This window comes from Osmerus eperlanus, chromosome 11 (assembly GCF_963692335.1).
Source record: "Osmerus eperlanus chromosome 11, fOsmEpe2.1, whole genome shotgun sequence".
NCBI lineage: Eukaryota > Metazoa > Chordata > Actinopteri > Osmeriformes > Osmeridae > Osmerus > Osmerus eperlanus.
The window spans coordinates 3,617,912-3,635,239 of NC_085028.1; the positions used below are offsets into that span (position 1 = coordinate 3,617,912).

General features: G+C 45.0%; 1 protein-coding gene across 1 annotated transcript in view; it reads left to right on the forward strand.

The window, feature by feature from the left end:
• The first annotated feature begins 6 nt into the window (after positions 1–6).
• The window catches only part of clmpb (CXADR like membrane protein b), a 52,311-nt gene continuing 34,989 nt past the window's right edge, over positions 7–17,328 (forward strand). Inside the window, exon 1 of the mRNA XM_062472645.1 lies at positions 7–248. Coding sequence (XP_062328629.1) covers positions 188–248 — 61 coding nt within the window. The 5' untranslated portion in view covers positions 7–187. The remainder of the gene's footprint in view (positions 249–17,328) is intronic.

The window sequence follows — 17,328 nt, forward strand, 5'->3', positions numbered from 1 at the left end:
ACGTGTTCTTTCCTAAAAGCTTACACATCCCGAATGTGTAAGATATGATGTCCTTGGACTCTGCTCAATATAGATTTACATTGCAGTTTTATCTCTACCAATTGCTGCTGCTTTATTGTGACTGTTGACTTGGGTCACCCGAATGAATTTTAAGGCTGCCTGAGCGCATTGTTTCCAGCTTCGTTGCATGGGATTTCCAGACTTGTCGGGTGTCACGATGTCTGCAATATTTCGCTCTTTGTCTCTGGGTAAGTGAGGTCCCATTTCTTATAAATATTGACTTACTGAAGTGTCTGTTATCTGTGACATGACTATGGTGTTAACCTTTATATATCAGAATCATTGTTTCGAGTTCCTATCAATTATTGTCAAAACGTTGCATGCATATGCTACACACCTATTCCGCAGTTCACAAGGTAGGCTACAGTTAAGAAATCCATTAATGCAGCACATTTCTATCTTTCCGACATTTACCTTTAGAAATAAGCGATAAATCCGTCGTTAATAATGGAAACACGTTTTCCAATGAATTGGAGCTGAATAAGAGCTCATTTTAAATTGTGGTCGCGACTAATTCAGCAAAAGAGCAAATAAAACATAATTAGAAGGGAAAAAGTTTACTTCTAATAAATCCTTTCTCTATAACAGTCGCCTGACATGGAAATTGAAAACATATGTGTCGGTTCTATGATGACTGTATAGGGCTACATTTCAGGCGTTCACTAGCCCGTCACTGAACAAAGACAGCTTTAGTGTTGGCAGACATTCGTTTAAGTTTCCTTTGTTTGCTAATGAGAGATTAAACACAACTACTTCTTAACAGTAAGCACAAAGGCAGGGCATGAGAGCTGAGCGGAATAACATAATTTGTTGTGACACCGACTGGTAATAAATAGACCTACTTAATAGATGGCCGGTGGTGGGAGAATGGCTTGGTTGGTGCCCTGAGATATAAGTGACCGCAAGACTAAAGGATGCTGGTCTCTCGCGTGCCCGCGTGTGCCGGGGTCAGAGCATGCCAGCTTGTGAGAGAGGGAAAGGCCTGTCTTCAAGACTCACATTACTTGTACGTTGGTTAAATATCAAAAATAACATTCCTGTGATTGAGAATGCTATTACATTCAAGCTAAACTGTCTGTTGACGTTATATATTGTATTGTATAGCCTGTGTGTTCTGTCTTGCATCCAGACCAAACATTTGTAACTTGAATAAATATTGTTATTAGGTCTGGCCTGATAATGGGAAATGAGAACATCTGGAAATGTCTCTCTGTCCTCTGAAGCTGAACAAGATTCAAATTTAGTTATTTTATAGTAATAGGGAAGCACAAGCCACAGACGCTACAAGCAGACTGTATAAGTTAGGTTTATTAAACTTCAGGAAACAGCATTGCATCACAAGTTGTTGATGCATGTTTTAGCTATGTGTCGTGCTGTGGTGTACCTTGCATGTCTAAGGTATGATGTTACTCCCATTTCCGTAGACACAGAGCACACCATTGTTCTACTGGTAGTTCCAGTAGTAGTTGGAAAAATACTGGTAGTTCCACTGGTAGTTGGAAAAATAACTCACTCCTTAAAAGGTTAATGAGGTGTTGCCATTTCTGCATGTTCTAACTGTCCATTGTAAGGATCCCTTGTTTTATATTGCCAATGAATATGTGAATTGCATTACCATGATAAGGATGATGTTGGTGATGAGACTGATGAAGATTATGATAGTGCTGTCTGTTAATGTTAGATGATTAGTAGAGGGAGATAGATAGTAAGTAAGGGTAAAGCGTTATTACGATTTTTTTGTGGTTACCATCAAATGTGTTCAGATATTTGACATTCAAATGGGGAGTGTTGAGTTGACAGCCAAGTGACACCCTGAAAGAAAAAAAAAGGTTGGTTTGGAATCAGGGTAAAGGACATCCTAAGATAACATCAATATTTAAACCAGATCACGCCAGAGGCCCAGCCGAGAGAGGAAGGGGCCTTCTATTATAATATGATCAATACTCATTAATAGGCCTCATTTCCTTTTTATTTGTCGTTGGACTTGGAGGTCCTTAGACCCCTTTAATTTAATATCTGTGGGAGACATAACATCCAGAGTTCACATGACAGATGAGTGCCACAATTAATCGCAGCAAAATTCTTTAAAGGCCTTTATCATGCAGCCCAGATCTCAAAGTGAATCCAGTGTAGCGTGTGATATTAAGGTAAAACAGCTTGAAGTGGTATTAGGGAAACCTAAGTCAAGGAGCTTAATGATGGATTGCCTGCCTGTCCTTGCTCTGGCAATGGATGGTTTCGAATTAGAAATCTTCAATGACTGTCTTGGAAGTAATAACAGATTGTAATTCATTTGACAGAAATCTAATAGAAAAAATGAGTATCCAATCCGCCCGGAGTTCATTCCCGGCCGCACATACCTCATTCTGAACAGAGCTTAACAATGTCACCCTAACTATAAATGTGTTGTGCAGTCTCGCTGCAAACTGCTCTCTGACAATGGCAGAAGCAACACAGTAGTGCACGTCGAAGCTTCCCTTCCATCTCATTCGATTGAGACGAGCGTTGGATGTTCATGCATAGACCAGTGGCTTCAGAGTTGAATGTCTGCCACCATGTTCTATATTTAGCAAAGCAAGTCCCAAAGCATATCTCCCATGTGAAGATGACAGGAGCCCCCGGTGCCAGAGGTCCTGAAGTGACATCTCGATGTGTTCACTCTCGTCACACTCCCACGCAAACTGCCTCTATTCGATATTCACAAATAAACAAGTCATTTTGATACAATTTATTCGGTTGCCAAGGAGAATATCAAAGTTCTTCAACTTCTTGTAACTTAATTTGATTCTCATGGATACAATTACACTTTGTCATTTTGTTTGTGTGTATTTTGATTTACAGTTGTTTTTGACTTGGCAGTTCTGCTTTATGGGACCAAAATCGCACAGTTTTTCACACGTTTGGCCCAAGCCATTGACTCCAAGGTGGATATGACATTCCTGTGGGGTTGAGTGACAACTTGGGTCTGAATCCTTTTTTCCATCTTTACCACCTCTCCTTTCTCCCTTTCAATAATGTTCTGACTCACCAGAAAATATACATCACGGATGACTGCTTTCACACCTAGAAGGTCAGCACTTTGAGACAAGAAGTGCGAAGAAGCGGTCAGACATGATATCCATCGCAGGCGCAGCTCCATGGCAATACATGCGAAAACAGGAAATCCAACTAGAGTACAGCGACAGTCCAGATTGCATGGGGCGCAAAGGATGGATCAACCTTTACGGGGTGGTTGAACACAGAGGTCAAAGAGAGCTGTCAAACAGACTCTCAACTGTGGTTTCTCAAAACCAGGTCCATGCAAACCCACTTGTCTGCAGCACCTTCTTCTTTTTTCTCACGCCACAAATGAAAAAGCATTTATGGAAGTGTACCCGTAAGGGCCAAAGCGGAGAGCCAAGTAAATGGTCTCAAAGTAAACCAAGGGCTTAGCTACAGTAGGCAACTCAAAACAAAATACAAGCACTTAGATATGTATCGCTAAAACCCTTTTTTTGGTTTTGTTTTACCCAATCAAGTGTTCCTCAGAGGAGAGAGGTAATGTTTTGCCAGTCCCTGGCACAAGAGATTCTGCTGGAGACTCATATCACTACAAAACAGCAATTTGCATCCCAAGCACATTTTGCAGATGTGTTACTTGACTCTTATGGCCTTTAGATGACGGTATGTTTTTCTATTGCGGTAGTCCTCTCCTTTTTGTGGAGCGATCCTTCATGTTTCATTGATTGAGGAGCTTTTAGTCTGAAGGTCTTTCCGTCCTGTAGAGCAAGCCCTGTCCTGTGTTTTAAAACGAGCAAAAGTCTAGGTGAAAGAGTGGATGTTACTGTGTGAAAGACATATAGGGCCTATGTACAATGAATGTGTTTTAGGATAAGTTTACAGTTGGTTAAGAAGCTTGATACAATGTATGTTGATTAAACTCCATTTGGTAGAGATGCCACCTGTAGTTTTATGACACCTAACTAGGAGACGTGAAGTCTAAGAGACAGGAAGTCTGGGTGACCTGAGAGAGTTCGTGTCACCTGGGGGGAAGAGACAGTTGGTCTGAAGACAATGTGGATTCAACTGTATTGTTCTAAGGATTTAAACAATGACAGAAGAGATTTGGTATAGCTGCATGTCTGTAGGATGGACCAATGACTTTTGAGAACTGTCGTATCTATAAAATGGTCTGTTGAAGAATGTTCTGGGGGGTTCAGGGCCATCAGCTGGGTAGTGCTGGTGGGCTGGATTCTCCCGGTTCCATTCTAGAATGCTAGATGGAGCTGTATGGAATTGTCTTTGTGTTATTGTCTTATGTTTGTGTGTCGATGATGTTATGTTGATAACGTTATAATGTTTAAATCTACGTCAAATAAACATTAACTCTGTACTTCACCCGACTTCAGCTTAAACGATTGATTCTCTAAAAAACTTCCACGACAACTGTACACACCTTTCTCTCTTTCACTTGTTCTCTCTCTCTCTTTCGGTCTTCCTCTCTCAGTGGAACGTTTTCACAATGAGCTGTTTATTTTTACCAACCAAAGACATCCAAGGTAGAAGTGAAGGTCACTGGTTACATGGAAATTAATGTTTTCACATAACAGATCTCATTCTTCAGCTTATTTCACTTATCAACGCTTATTTTCCCAACCAGTCTTTTTAATGTACAATTCGATGGATATATAAAGCTAAAAGATACAAGGTACAAAGTTGACATTGAGTATGTAAACAAAAAATCAATGTTTTCAATTATGTGTTTGAAATGTTGCTAAGAATGATAGAGGGCACATATGTCTGCACGACTGGCCCTGTTCGGTTTTCTGACCTATAAATCCTTGCCTCTTTTTCATCCTTCACTGGGAAAATTACTACCAGATTATTTTGGAACACATGAACAGGAACTGCCTATTTCACTTCACAGCTAACCTTTGACAGATGTTCTTGGGAGGCTTCAATTCACGTTAACTCAAGCCACATGCATGGAACTGCAATGTGTTCATTCTTGAAAAAAGGAGATCTTTTTTATGTTCTGCATCGCTCGAGATGGCTCTTCCCTTACAAGTTGGCAAGCTGGGTTCAAATGTTAGAATGCCCTGCGGCGCTCTCTAATCTGTCCAGCCGCGGTCATTTCCCAGCAAAAGCGAAGATTTTTGCGTTGTTTGTAGCAGTAAATAATCATGAAAGTCAATGGAGCTTGGACAATTACAGTCCTTTATTCGTGAATCCTCAGAACGCTTTGCCGCTATTCAACATAAACAGTTTTGATTGAGGTCCCTTTGATTGTTTTATGATGACGCTAAGACCAAATAGTTAATGAAACAATGACACAATGGTGAAGCTGTATTTCATGAACTACAGAAGGAGACAGAAAAGAGATAAAAAGAAGAGAGAAAGAAAGAGAACGCGTTAGCATTGTCAATGCCCCCCATTGATGTGCTGGTTTGGTCCTGGTGCACTGCACATCAACCGAGTACATGTGTCGGAAGGAGGCCGACAGAGAAATGGGAGACGTGATCAAGATCTTTAGGTGTTCTACATTTGGTTACAAATGATCTCCTTATCACGGGAACCCGTCGAGATGCTCTCATTCGGAGCATCCAACTCTACAGTGCTCCTCTCAAGCATTCGTTGCCTAAGCGCAAACTGGCAGCTCAAAATAAGGCTGGCATGCTTGTCTTCTCCCAGCAGAGCAGGGCTTTTGATCTATGCTCTTTCTTGGAAACCAGGTATAATATCTCTGTTTTCAGTGTGGGGTTGAGCTACAGGAAAATAAACACCTCCACACACCCCCCCACCCCCCCCCCCCGCTCCCCCAAATCCTTGTCGCAGAGGTGTCTCTCAATTTCAAGCAGCTTAGAATACTGCTTACATCACTGACATAAAAGAATAACATGTTCCTTACAATATGTTTGGTGTATGCGTTTGCCTTTTCAATGATATGGAAATTATAGATCTGCTTGAATAACACAGCATTTGCAAATACTTTAAAACAAAGTGGAAGCTGTTGTGTGGCGGCACGCACACATTGCGAATGCACATCCAAATACACAGAGTCTGACACACAGACAAACAGACTGTCATCCAACCCCCCCATTAACTTGACCAGGAGCACTCCTGTCGAGCTGAGATGATATACAATCAGTTTAATTGTTTCTTTGTTCAGAACACGACCTGATCCAGGGCGACTTGGAAGATTATTTTTTTTAGCTGGAGAACCAGTGACAGGCATGTCAGATATTCATTGTTGGTCGAATACGTGTTCCACTCATCACGCAACATCCAGACCAAACCCTGAGGCAACGTTATCTCTCACCACTCGGTGGGATTATTGATTATCATGGCCAAAGAAAGTTTTGGATTATTCAAAAGACAGGGTTCATTGATAACAGAATCACCTGGGGAATATTCCTCACAGTTTGACTTCCACGTAAGGCAGTCTAAGAATGCTGAGAAAATCATTTTTTCACATGTAGAAGAGGAGGAAACTATCTGGACATGCATTTCCCTCACACCGGGATAGCACTAATTCACTTAGAATTGACTGTCTCTCCCTACATATGACATTCAGCTGTAATTGAATGACCAACATTGATTACAGATAAACTAACCCAACCCATGGTGCAAATGCATGTTTCACAAGACAGTGGAACCCCAGCAGGTTCCGTTATTTGCTATTGTCTTTCTCTCTTTGGTTTCTGGTGGAAAGCCGAGTGAATGAATGGGGGGAAATGTTCCACGTCGCTCTGTTTAGACGCCCGCTGTTCCTTTCAATTTGAAACAGTCTATTAGCTCTGCTAGCAGGCCACTCCATTAGGTGTTTTGAACCCGCGTGCACCATTGTCTCACTCCATTTCCTCCCTTGCGTGCTCCTCTCCCCCAAGCGTTAGCGCCTGTAATCAGCAAGAGGACTCCTGCTCCTCCTACATTCATCTTGGGACCCTTTGGTCGTCACAGCACGAGGCGTGAAAAGATCCCAAGATGGATGGTGTTTGGAAGAGAAGAATTTGGTGGCCATTGATTAGAGTGCTTGAACCTCAGGGAAGACAGAACAGTTACCTGGCTTAGTGATGGATTAGGACTGCATTACGACACTAGATGGTTCTTCCATAGTCTTGGTGGCTGGCTGGGCTTTGAAGGTCTCTGAAATCAAGGGATGTTGAAGATTATATACACTTCAATTCTAGTTTTATGGTCATTTTTGGTCACGTCCATGAAATTACACTTTCATAAATGTTACCTTTAAATTACTAGTGTCCCTCAAAGTAACCTTTTTATCACAACTAAGTATGTATATTTGCTGTTTAATTCTTAATACGAATAAATGCTTTGGTCATCACTTGCATCCTATTTATTGCTGTTCTGTAGTAATTGTATAATGCAATATTTAGGTCCCACTGTAGTTGCTGGCTGTGTTATCTTGTAGTGGAGGCATAGTGATGGATGGTTTAATTATCGAACCACGGTGCCAGACATTTGGCTGTTCATACCAGAGCGAAAACATTGTAAACTGGATATCGCTGATCAATCGCTAGGCTGCCTGCAATTAAGTGTGTAATGCCCCTGATTGCGCTATAGCCTGCAGTGTGTCACACTAACTGAATGCCGCAACCTTTAAATGCTGAGAGGCTGGGATGCACTCAACGGAAGAAGTTTATGTTTGCATAGGAGATTAAGTTACTTATTCAGGTGCTTAGGCCATGGGGGAGAGTGGGCAACAGTGTACTGCCCCAGCTAAAAAAGCTTTTTCTCTCTCTCTTTCTCTTTCCATTTTCCCGGGACACAGTTCCAGAACAGATGGCACCACCACCTTTGTTTTTTACGAGTCGTTAGACTTGACTTGTTGATGAAATGGAGCCTTAACGCTATACTGCCCATACAGATGTGGTGCTTTATGGTTGTAACCGCCACGTCGCAGTGTCACGGAGAGCCAGTCGCAGAAATCTGTATTCAGTTGTACCTAAAAGCATGACATTTCTGCCTTAAAAAAATTTGCCTTGTCTACAATGAAGGTGAGACCGGCAACTTGATTGTGTAGAGGTAAAAGTGAGTTGTGTTTGATGGTTGCTATTCTGTGTACCGGACACGTGTAAACAGACACACACAAGCACACTGAGCACGCTAGCTGTACTGCAGTGCACTCTGGGGAATGGCAAATGAATGCTGTCTACTTCCCGAACCAAGCTCCCAGATGGATTGTGTACAGATGCTACTGTACTGGACTGTTCCACTGTCCCTACAGTTCCTCCATTGTTTAGTCATCCTTTGCCTCTTTTGTTGTCTCCACATGTGAAATGTACTCAATTATGGTTGTTAGGCAACGAGCCAGCGAGATGAATGAGATCTTTCCTTTCGAATATGTTCAGAAATGAAAGGTGCAGTTTGGAGCGGGTGGAATGCACCTCTGGGACTTCTGCTATCCTCTTGTCATTTTAAGATGGACTATTGAGGTTTGAACTTTCTCATTTTTATAGGAGCACACATCACTTTATTGTCAGTGTCATTCCAGAGTTAGGATATGGGGGAGTGTCTGGCATGATTTGCCGCCGGAGGTCCGGGTTTGCTGTGTGGGAGGGAAAAGGCAGCGTCTGCAAAATCAAGCTCTTAAGGTAATTAAAGTTGGCATTATGACTGTGTGCTCAAGACTGGGGCCGCAGCAAAAAAAAAGAAAAGAAGAACGACAGCAACAGAAATAACCCCCTCACGTCAGCGCTCTCTCCGTGTTGGAAAGCATGTACGGGGATGTGACGACGATTCAAAACAGAGCTTGGGTGGTGATTTCTACGCAACATTGGTAAATGACTGTCTCTTTTGGCGGAGGGGCCTATTTTTAAGCCCGCTTATTTGGTCTGGCCTTGACGAAGGAGAGCGACGCCATTTACTCCATTAACCTTTCCTCTCGGATGCTCTCTTGACATTGAACAATGTTGAGGAACACTCTCCTCACTAGCCCCTCTGCTAATGAAGCAATTAAGTCCCTCCTGCCTCCGCCGTGCGCAGGGCTGAGGGAGCAAAGCGAGGAATCAGCTGCTGTCTCAGCAAACAACAAGCGCCTTAGCTCGCCACACGCAGAATGCACAAAGAGGCTCGTCTGGTGGGATTTGCTCACCCAACCCTCCGCCTCCGTGACCCTGCTCCTCGTCAATGGCGACCCTCTCGTCGCTGGCGATCACAAGCGAGGGGCCAGGGCGCGTGGAAAAGGAGCGAGCTGGAAAGAGTCTTCGATGTACCGTTAGCCTTAGCGTGCGTTGGGCCTTCCAGGGCCCATTGAAAGGTTTCTTTGAATGTTATAGAATTAGCAGCCAAATTCCTTGGACAATGATGCCATTTTTATTTTGATTCTGACAATACAGTTAAAGAAAAGACTGTCATCTGCTCAATTTTATTGCACCAAACGTCTTTGAAGAGTTTAACAGTATGCATGATAAAAAATATTAATATTAAATACTGTTGCATATTCTTTACATGCAATCATTACCATCTGTACACAATCAGCCAACTCCTGGTAAAGTTCTGTATATTACTGTCACTATTTCAACCTAACAGTACAAACATGTTGTATCTTAATATGTTTACATAAGGATTCAGCTGTGAACCAAACCCAATCTGTTTGATATACTGTATGCAATGTTGAACTTTTCAAGCTTAAAATGGAGGGATTAAGTAAAAAAAATGAACATTCCTTAACGTGTTGTCCCATGAGTAAATGAATGCTGTCCCTCTGCACTTTCAAGTTATTGTTTTTGTATCCTGGAAAACACAGAACCAAAGTAACAAAAACCATTCAGACTTTTGGATCTTACTGTAAAAATGTTGTGTCATGTTTTTAAAATGACTGCTTAGCTCTTCTCTATGACTGTGTAATAGAATCAGAATGGGGGATTTATTCGCCATGAAAGTTTGCACAGACAAGGAATTTGCTTTGGCAGGAAGGTGCATACAATAAACATATACCTAAAATTTAAATATGTGGACTATCTATACTAAGGGTACATAAACTAGCAGTACTAAGTGGGATTAGAATAGAATTAAATATACAATAAAATAAAATATAATTTGCCGTAAATTACAATATAAAAATACAAATATTACAAAAAATACAAATGTACAAGATACCATTTTGTAATGCAGTGCAAAAAGCAGTGTGTTTTAAGCAAGAAGTCATTAGAGTCAGTGTGGTCCCTTGGCCTTGTTGAAGAGGCCAACAGCGGAAGGGAAGAAACTGTTTTTGTGGCGTGAGGTATTGGTCCTGATGGACCGCAGCCTTCTGCCGGAGGGGAGTGACTGAAACTGCGGTTTCAAAAAATACATACAATAGTCAATTGTAACAGTGATCACTGAAATAGTCCCTATTTGATGGATTTATTTCAGCATAGCAGTTTCAACGGACGGGAAAGGAGTGGAAAGGTGGAGTAGCAGTGTTTTTCCTATCAGGGCGAACCCTTCGCAAGTGGAGTATTTAACATCTTTTCCTTTAGCCTATGAGTTATTCATGCTCTAGATAACTCCTGCGAGCTCAGACGAGAAGGAAGTTTGGCCCCGACAGAGCAGGCCTTGTGGCTTTGACAGCATAAGGGAAGCTAGTGTAGAAAGAGGTAAATTTGTCCTGCAATCTCCAACAAGGCTCATTAGAAACCCAAAGCCCCTACTTACAATCACCTGTTTCCTGATTACTGGAGAGCATATCCTTTGAATGTTGGTGTGATCGTGATTGTGCGTGTGTGTGTCTATTTTTAAATCTTCCGATTGCATCTTCACTGGGTATATGGGGGATGGTTGTTAGTGAATGCTAATTCAACCACCTCAAGGCTGTTGTGTTTATTTCCTGGATTGTTGATTGTTGAAAATGCACTGATACTCTACATTCATACCGAACACCTCCTTGTGCCCAATTAAATCTGAGTGACATTAATTAGCATATAGTTTTTACCTCCTAGCTTAGCGACAGGCTACTGTTTCATGAAGAAGGTAAATTAGCTTAGCCTAAATTAATGTTTTGAAGGGGATGCACAATACAAATGAGTTTTAAAGGCTGATTACGGCTGTTTAGAAGGGATAAGGTGACATAGCTGTCTGTCTTGCAACGCTAACTAAACCGACAGACTGCTCTCCTCTCCTCGTAATGAATCGCTGGCGTTTCCTGACAGAAGGCATGTAAGAGAACGTCTCACTTGGCAAAGAATGAAGGCGGCTGCTCATTAGTACTGGAAAGGTGTGCCGAGCAAGAGACGGGGAGATGTTCGGGCAGATTTGCTTGAAATCAATGCCTGTCTCTGAAGTCCGATCTATGTGTCCGTTTCGGCGGGCGATTGATCAGACAACTTTGACGAGCGATCCATATGTGATTTGTAATGAAACTGTGGTGCAGGTGGATGGAGAATGTGCTGAGGTGGTACTGTGCAGTGTAGTGCTAAATAAAAGCACCATTCCAGATTGTTTGCCTATTTAGAAGTCTTGCAAATATGCTAAACTGCGGTCTCCCAGACGATCCTGTTCGGTTTGCGAAAGAAAATGTCAGGAAGGACATATTGCGTGTCACAATCTATCTGCAGACCCCGCTGCCCAATCAATACCAAGAGATCACCCTCTGCTTTAGTATGAGGGATGGATCTTGGGGGGTGGAGTTTTCGGTTACAGGTCACATGGAGGGCACAGTAAACCTTAAAAAAGTGCCCTGTGAGCAACGGCTTACCACATCTGATCTGTGATAGGCTGGGAGGAGTGACACCAGATCTGGCAGGAAACGTGCCTTGACAGCACAGCTCTCTGAAGGATAAATACCCTCATCTGTAGCCAGACATAATCCTTTCCTCCAAATGCACCGCTTACAGGGCCTTTATAAAGACATTAGACAGAGGAATGACTCTTTATTCAATATTGCAGCCACATAGCATGGCGGGACAAGACAGTGGAGGACTAGAATGTTCCCTTGTTAGAGGAAATACATTGAGTGTGCGCCCCTGTGGATTCTTGTCTCGTTGCAGACTACTCCTGTCTGTTTTATTGTTACGGTTCTATGGTACCTTTTAGGCTACATGCAGCTAATTGTTGGCTAGTCTGCGAGTTAGCCGGCTAACTAGAGGTCGCTAACAACCGGTATAAATGGCTAGTCTCAGACTGTGTTTTCCTGAAGTCCATGTCGATAGTGCCACTCCCCCAGTGTACTGATTTGCACCAGGGAGCGGCAGCTCATTGACAGTGTAGTTAGTTCCATTCTGGAATGGCGTTTTTGTCTCCAGTCTGGTCTTTTGGGAAATCACGTCGGTGTCGCTGCCGATTCATTTTTTGGATGGGTAATGAAGGTTGTTGGGTCTGACCTAGTTACCTGCGGTCCTAGCTTGCATGTCTCTCTCCATTTCCTGTGCTGCTCTTCCCCCTTCAGACTATCTGCCTCTTGGTTAACCACCTCCCACAATTGATTTCTCTGAACGTTCATGCAGCAGAAGGGGAAAAAATACATTTAACCTGTCGTGTCTTGGGGGTGGACATGTTGATGTATTGCGCAGCGCATTATCATCTAAATGCATTAGCATGGCTAGCCTTGGGGAAGCCTACATAGGCTTTGAAAGACCCAATTACTTCACTTATTGATTTCCTTTTCTCTTTTTTCATGGAGCTGGTTGAGTTTGATCTTGAGTAATCCCATTTATTGTTTATCTATCCCTTTTCTTTTTGACATATTGTAATTTGATGTGGGGAGAAAATTCTTGTAAGGGCTTGGCCATTTTTCTACCCAATGCCCAAACGACCTTTGTATCAGTCTCAATGTGCTGTTGGAATGGACTACAAGCATGAAGGATGGTTCACTCTAGCGACTCACACAGTCATTAATCCCAGTATTTATACTGTACCCACTCCAGGCTATGGCTTTGACTACAAGTAATCATAGCCTGCACCAAGTATCGTTCGGCAAAAAGAACGCTACGCCCGCAGAACCCATCAAGAGTCCCAGAGTCCATCAATCTAGGGGACACAGGATTTTTTTTCTCTCCAACCACACTTAATTGGCTTTAACACCCCATCTCGGGGGGCGGCGGGGGGGGGCGGGGGGGGCCTGTCCCTACTGTCCCTACTGTCCTTCCACCATCACCACCCCCACCCCAACCCCACTGTTATTGGACAGGGCATTGCCACTGTAGCGTCGTGATGGATGGCCACTAAGCCACATGCGTCTTGCTCACCCGAGGCAACCCATCTATTTCGTGTTCATCTCCCTTGTAGGAACTGTTTGGTGCAGGGTTTGGCTGGGTGGGGAGGGAGGGAGGATTGCCTGGATGAGGTCAACATGCCTCCAGGACCTTTATGGGAGCTTCCGGGTCAAGGAAAACACTGGAAGACACACAAGGAAGTGTACAAGTATAAGACACGAAGGGAGGAGGTGGAGATTAGAAGAGAGAGAAAGGCAAAAAAAGACAGAGAGGCAAAGTGAGTGGGAGGGGCCCAGAAGAGAGTACAGCATGAGATTAATGTTTCAGTAACAAAGTCTAGAAGGGTAAGGGAGCTCAGCGCAGGGGTGGGAGGGACGGAGGAAGGGAGAGGCTGGATCTGTCATTGATCCTGAAGCATTAACAAGGGTTGCAGTGATAATGAAGTCTGTGCTATGCTTTGGAGCGCAAGCATTTCTACAAACACCAGACAAAACGTATAGCATTGTCATTTTTGTGCATGTGTGAATATCCATGTTTGTATGCGCGTGTGTGCATGGAGGAGGAGGACTGTGGGACTCATCCATCATTCTCCCTCCGGCCCACGGTGTCCTCAGAGGAGCGCCAGGCTGTCACGGTGACATTGGGCTCATGTTCCAAAAAACATAGAAATGGAGGAGCACACTTCACATCTAGCCCCGGCAACACCGCCACCTCGGCGATGATCCCTCCGTCTTATGCCCCGTACCACCCACACACACACACACACACGCCGCCGCACCCTTTGTGCCGTGGGACAGATCGATAATCAGAGGCTGTTCGAGGGCCTCCGTTTAGAGGCAGGCCCCCCTCCACGTCTCCATGTATTCGTGCCGGGCCGGGGTGGGGTGGGGTGGGGGGCGGAGGAGGTGGGGGGGGGGGTAAAGGAAGAAGGTGAAGAAGGTAGATGATCATTGGAACGAGGGCCAGCTTATGAACACGGCACACACAGCCCGCCACCAACCCCCCTCCCCCCCAACGTACACACACACCTCCAACCCCAGCCCCACCCCTTTCTGGGTACTGTATCGGATGAGTCAGCAGGAGTGATCTAATCAATCTGTTTATGCTTGCCTCTGAGGAGGCGATGGGAATGCCACGAGGCGTGCCAGTTTCTCCCCAGCCTAACTAGCTACGTACGTGTTTCGGAGTGTATGTGTATAGTATGTCTGTGAGCGTGTGTGCACGTACACTATGTGTGTGTGAGGTAAAGACTGTAAAGGCATGTGTCTGCATAGGAATTGTTTGCACATGAAGCGTAGGCATCTGTCACTGTGTGTGTGTGTATACGTATATTAGCATCCATCTGAGCGTGAAACGGCTGCACGCACGCACACACACACACGCACACTGACATGCAGTAAACGCGCAAAAATGCTCACACACACATTCCTTCCATCGTAAACTGCTGGGAAGGAGAGCTGTCAAGGTCATGTGACACACTGCCTAATCAATATACAATGCTGTCTTTCCCAGGAGAGGGGGATGAAGATACGCAGGAAGGATGAGGGAGAGATAGGGGGATGTATGGCAGAGACAGAGAGAGACTGAGAGAACACTGTCTGCAGCATTATGGAGAGCAATACAGAGTGTACAACACCAGGGCTGGCTCCAATGGACTACATTAACCCTGTCCACCATTGTTATGCTTCCCCTAAACCTGGGGCTTGTCAAACCACAAGACCTTGGAGCAGTCCCTGGGCAACCTTAAGAGTGTACGGTGATCCATACAAACAAGCCAACATTAGCCATGTGTGTACATACAGTGCAGCATGCACATGCTCACAAGCAAATCTTTATTCACACCCACCCAGTCTTCTGCCCCCCGCTGACACGACGCAACACCAGTCACAACAACTTTGCGTCACTCCTCCCAAAACCTGACATCCATCTCCTGCGTTTATGAATGCTGCGTGCGAGGGGGGGGGGGGGGGGGGGAGGGCGGCACGCTGGTGAAGGGGAAGGCTGGGTGGGGATGGAGGGGTGAGGGAGGGGGTGAGAGATGCAAGGAAGGAAGGGGGGGGACAGATTCACAGCACGTTTGCCCCCTGCCATCGCCTCGTGTCAGCCATAATTTACAGTCCCCTCATCGACCTCGCCTCCCACCACGCTGGCACTCACACACACACAAACGTCACCTTACCTTAAACATGCACACCCGGCCGCAGCGCGACTACTCCCCCCCCCCCCCCCCCCACCATGAATCGGCGCCAAACTGGAACCGTGACGTCGCCCGGGAAGTACGCACACAAACATATCCTGTCCACAGCAGAGCCGTCCCCCAGCAGCGACTACTCACCTCTGTCCTGCCCTTTCCCATTTCTCGGAGGCGCCCGCCTAGAGAGACGCGCGTCCGCTGTCGCAATTGAGCGTCCCTGCCTGTCGCCAGCCAATCAATGGCCATCCGTCGTTCGCTATCGACGATCTCGTTTCATCCCGCGGCTCGCCTGGCGACCTTGTGCTCCTCCGTCTGACCTCAGGTTTCCCGACGTGAAGGGCAAAGGTCGCTCGTCTGTGTTATTAATTACCTTCCCCCCCTCCCATTCAGTTTAATGCACTATCGAACAGCAGGGACTATTGTCTTTCATATGCCCCGGGAATAACTTCCTTCCTGCTCTTTAGTCGATAACATTAGTCCTGAGAAATATTACGACATCCTATACCCTCGCAGCGAGGATAGGGATACGCTAGCCATGGCCAACATATCCGATGTGGATATGTTGGCCACTTGGCTGTTCTAGCTTGCGCACACAGCATCAGATGGTTCGACGCGGTGAAAGTGAAGCCCACAGTGTTCAATCTCATATAAACTGCACATGCGTTTTTTGGGGGGCGTCCGTGCCTGGCCTCTGCATCGAGCCGTTTCCCCTGACACAACCTACTTCTAGAGATTCACCACTCGCAGCATTGTATCTTATCGAAACCTGGCACGGCAAAGGAATGTCTGAATAGCGCGTTTCAATCATTCTGCCACGGGAGAACTGTAATCTGACTCTGCTGCGCGCCATGTGTCCTCAACTCCCCCCTAATCCCTATTATGCTCGGAGAAGCGAAGGTCATTGTCAAAGCATGAGGAGTGATTAAGTTAATCCACTTGTTTTGTGAATCCGATTTACCTCATTTTCCAAACCACAGGAACAACGATCCAGCACAAAGACATCAGGATGATAGCGAGGCATTAAGGAGGGGCCCCGGCTGGAAAGCCTTCTATTATCTGTGTACATTATCAGCTTCCTGCTTCAGTCCCCTGTGTTTCCCACTTCTATCAGCCCAGTGGATTGGTAATGAAAACATTCAGAGCTATCTCTGCTAGAGAGGGGGAGCGAGACATCAAACCCAGAGAAAGAAAGAGAGGGAAAGAGTGAAAAGAGAAAGAGTGTGTGAAAGAGAGAGAGAGAGATCAAACCCAGAGAGAGAAGGATAGAAATAGACCGGGGGGACTGGGAAGAGATGAAAGGAGATAGAGGACCCATTAACAGCGAGATGATCTTCGGTAGTTATGGATCTATCTATCTATATAACTACGGCAGCAAGGCACAGTGCCCTAGTGAGCACCGGTCCAGTTCTGAGGCCGGCTGAGCGGACTTACGCAGTGCAGTCGCATTCAGTTGACTTCATTAGCAGTGGCTCCTTCCCTTCGCATAGACTGGAGATTTACTACAGAGCGGGGCAAGAGGAAGATGCTGCTTCGTTAACACACCCTAGAGATCTGTGCGATCGGAAGAGAGTGTGTGTGTGTGTGTGTGTGTGCGCGTGCCGGCATGTAAGCGTGCATGCGTGTGTGCAATCATTTGAGCACACAAGTCTCTCTGTGTACCAATGCCATTACACTCGCTCTGTCACAAACATCCTGGTTTGTGTTGTTGCCACACTCAGATGGCTTTTTCCGACATCTCATTGCTCATTGTGCCAATGGCCCAACACGTGAGGCAGTGAAAAAGAGAGAGGGAGACAGGGAGAAGATGTTTAGACACGTTCACCGGGTCTTGTCGAGGTGCGTTCAGTCAGTCATAATAAACAGAGACACAATTAAAAACACCTGGTGCCCCTCCACCAGTTATTAAGTCGAGCTCATAACCATCAGGGGGTAACCACTCTTCAG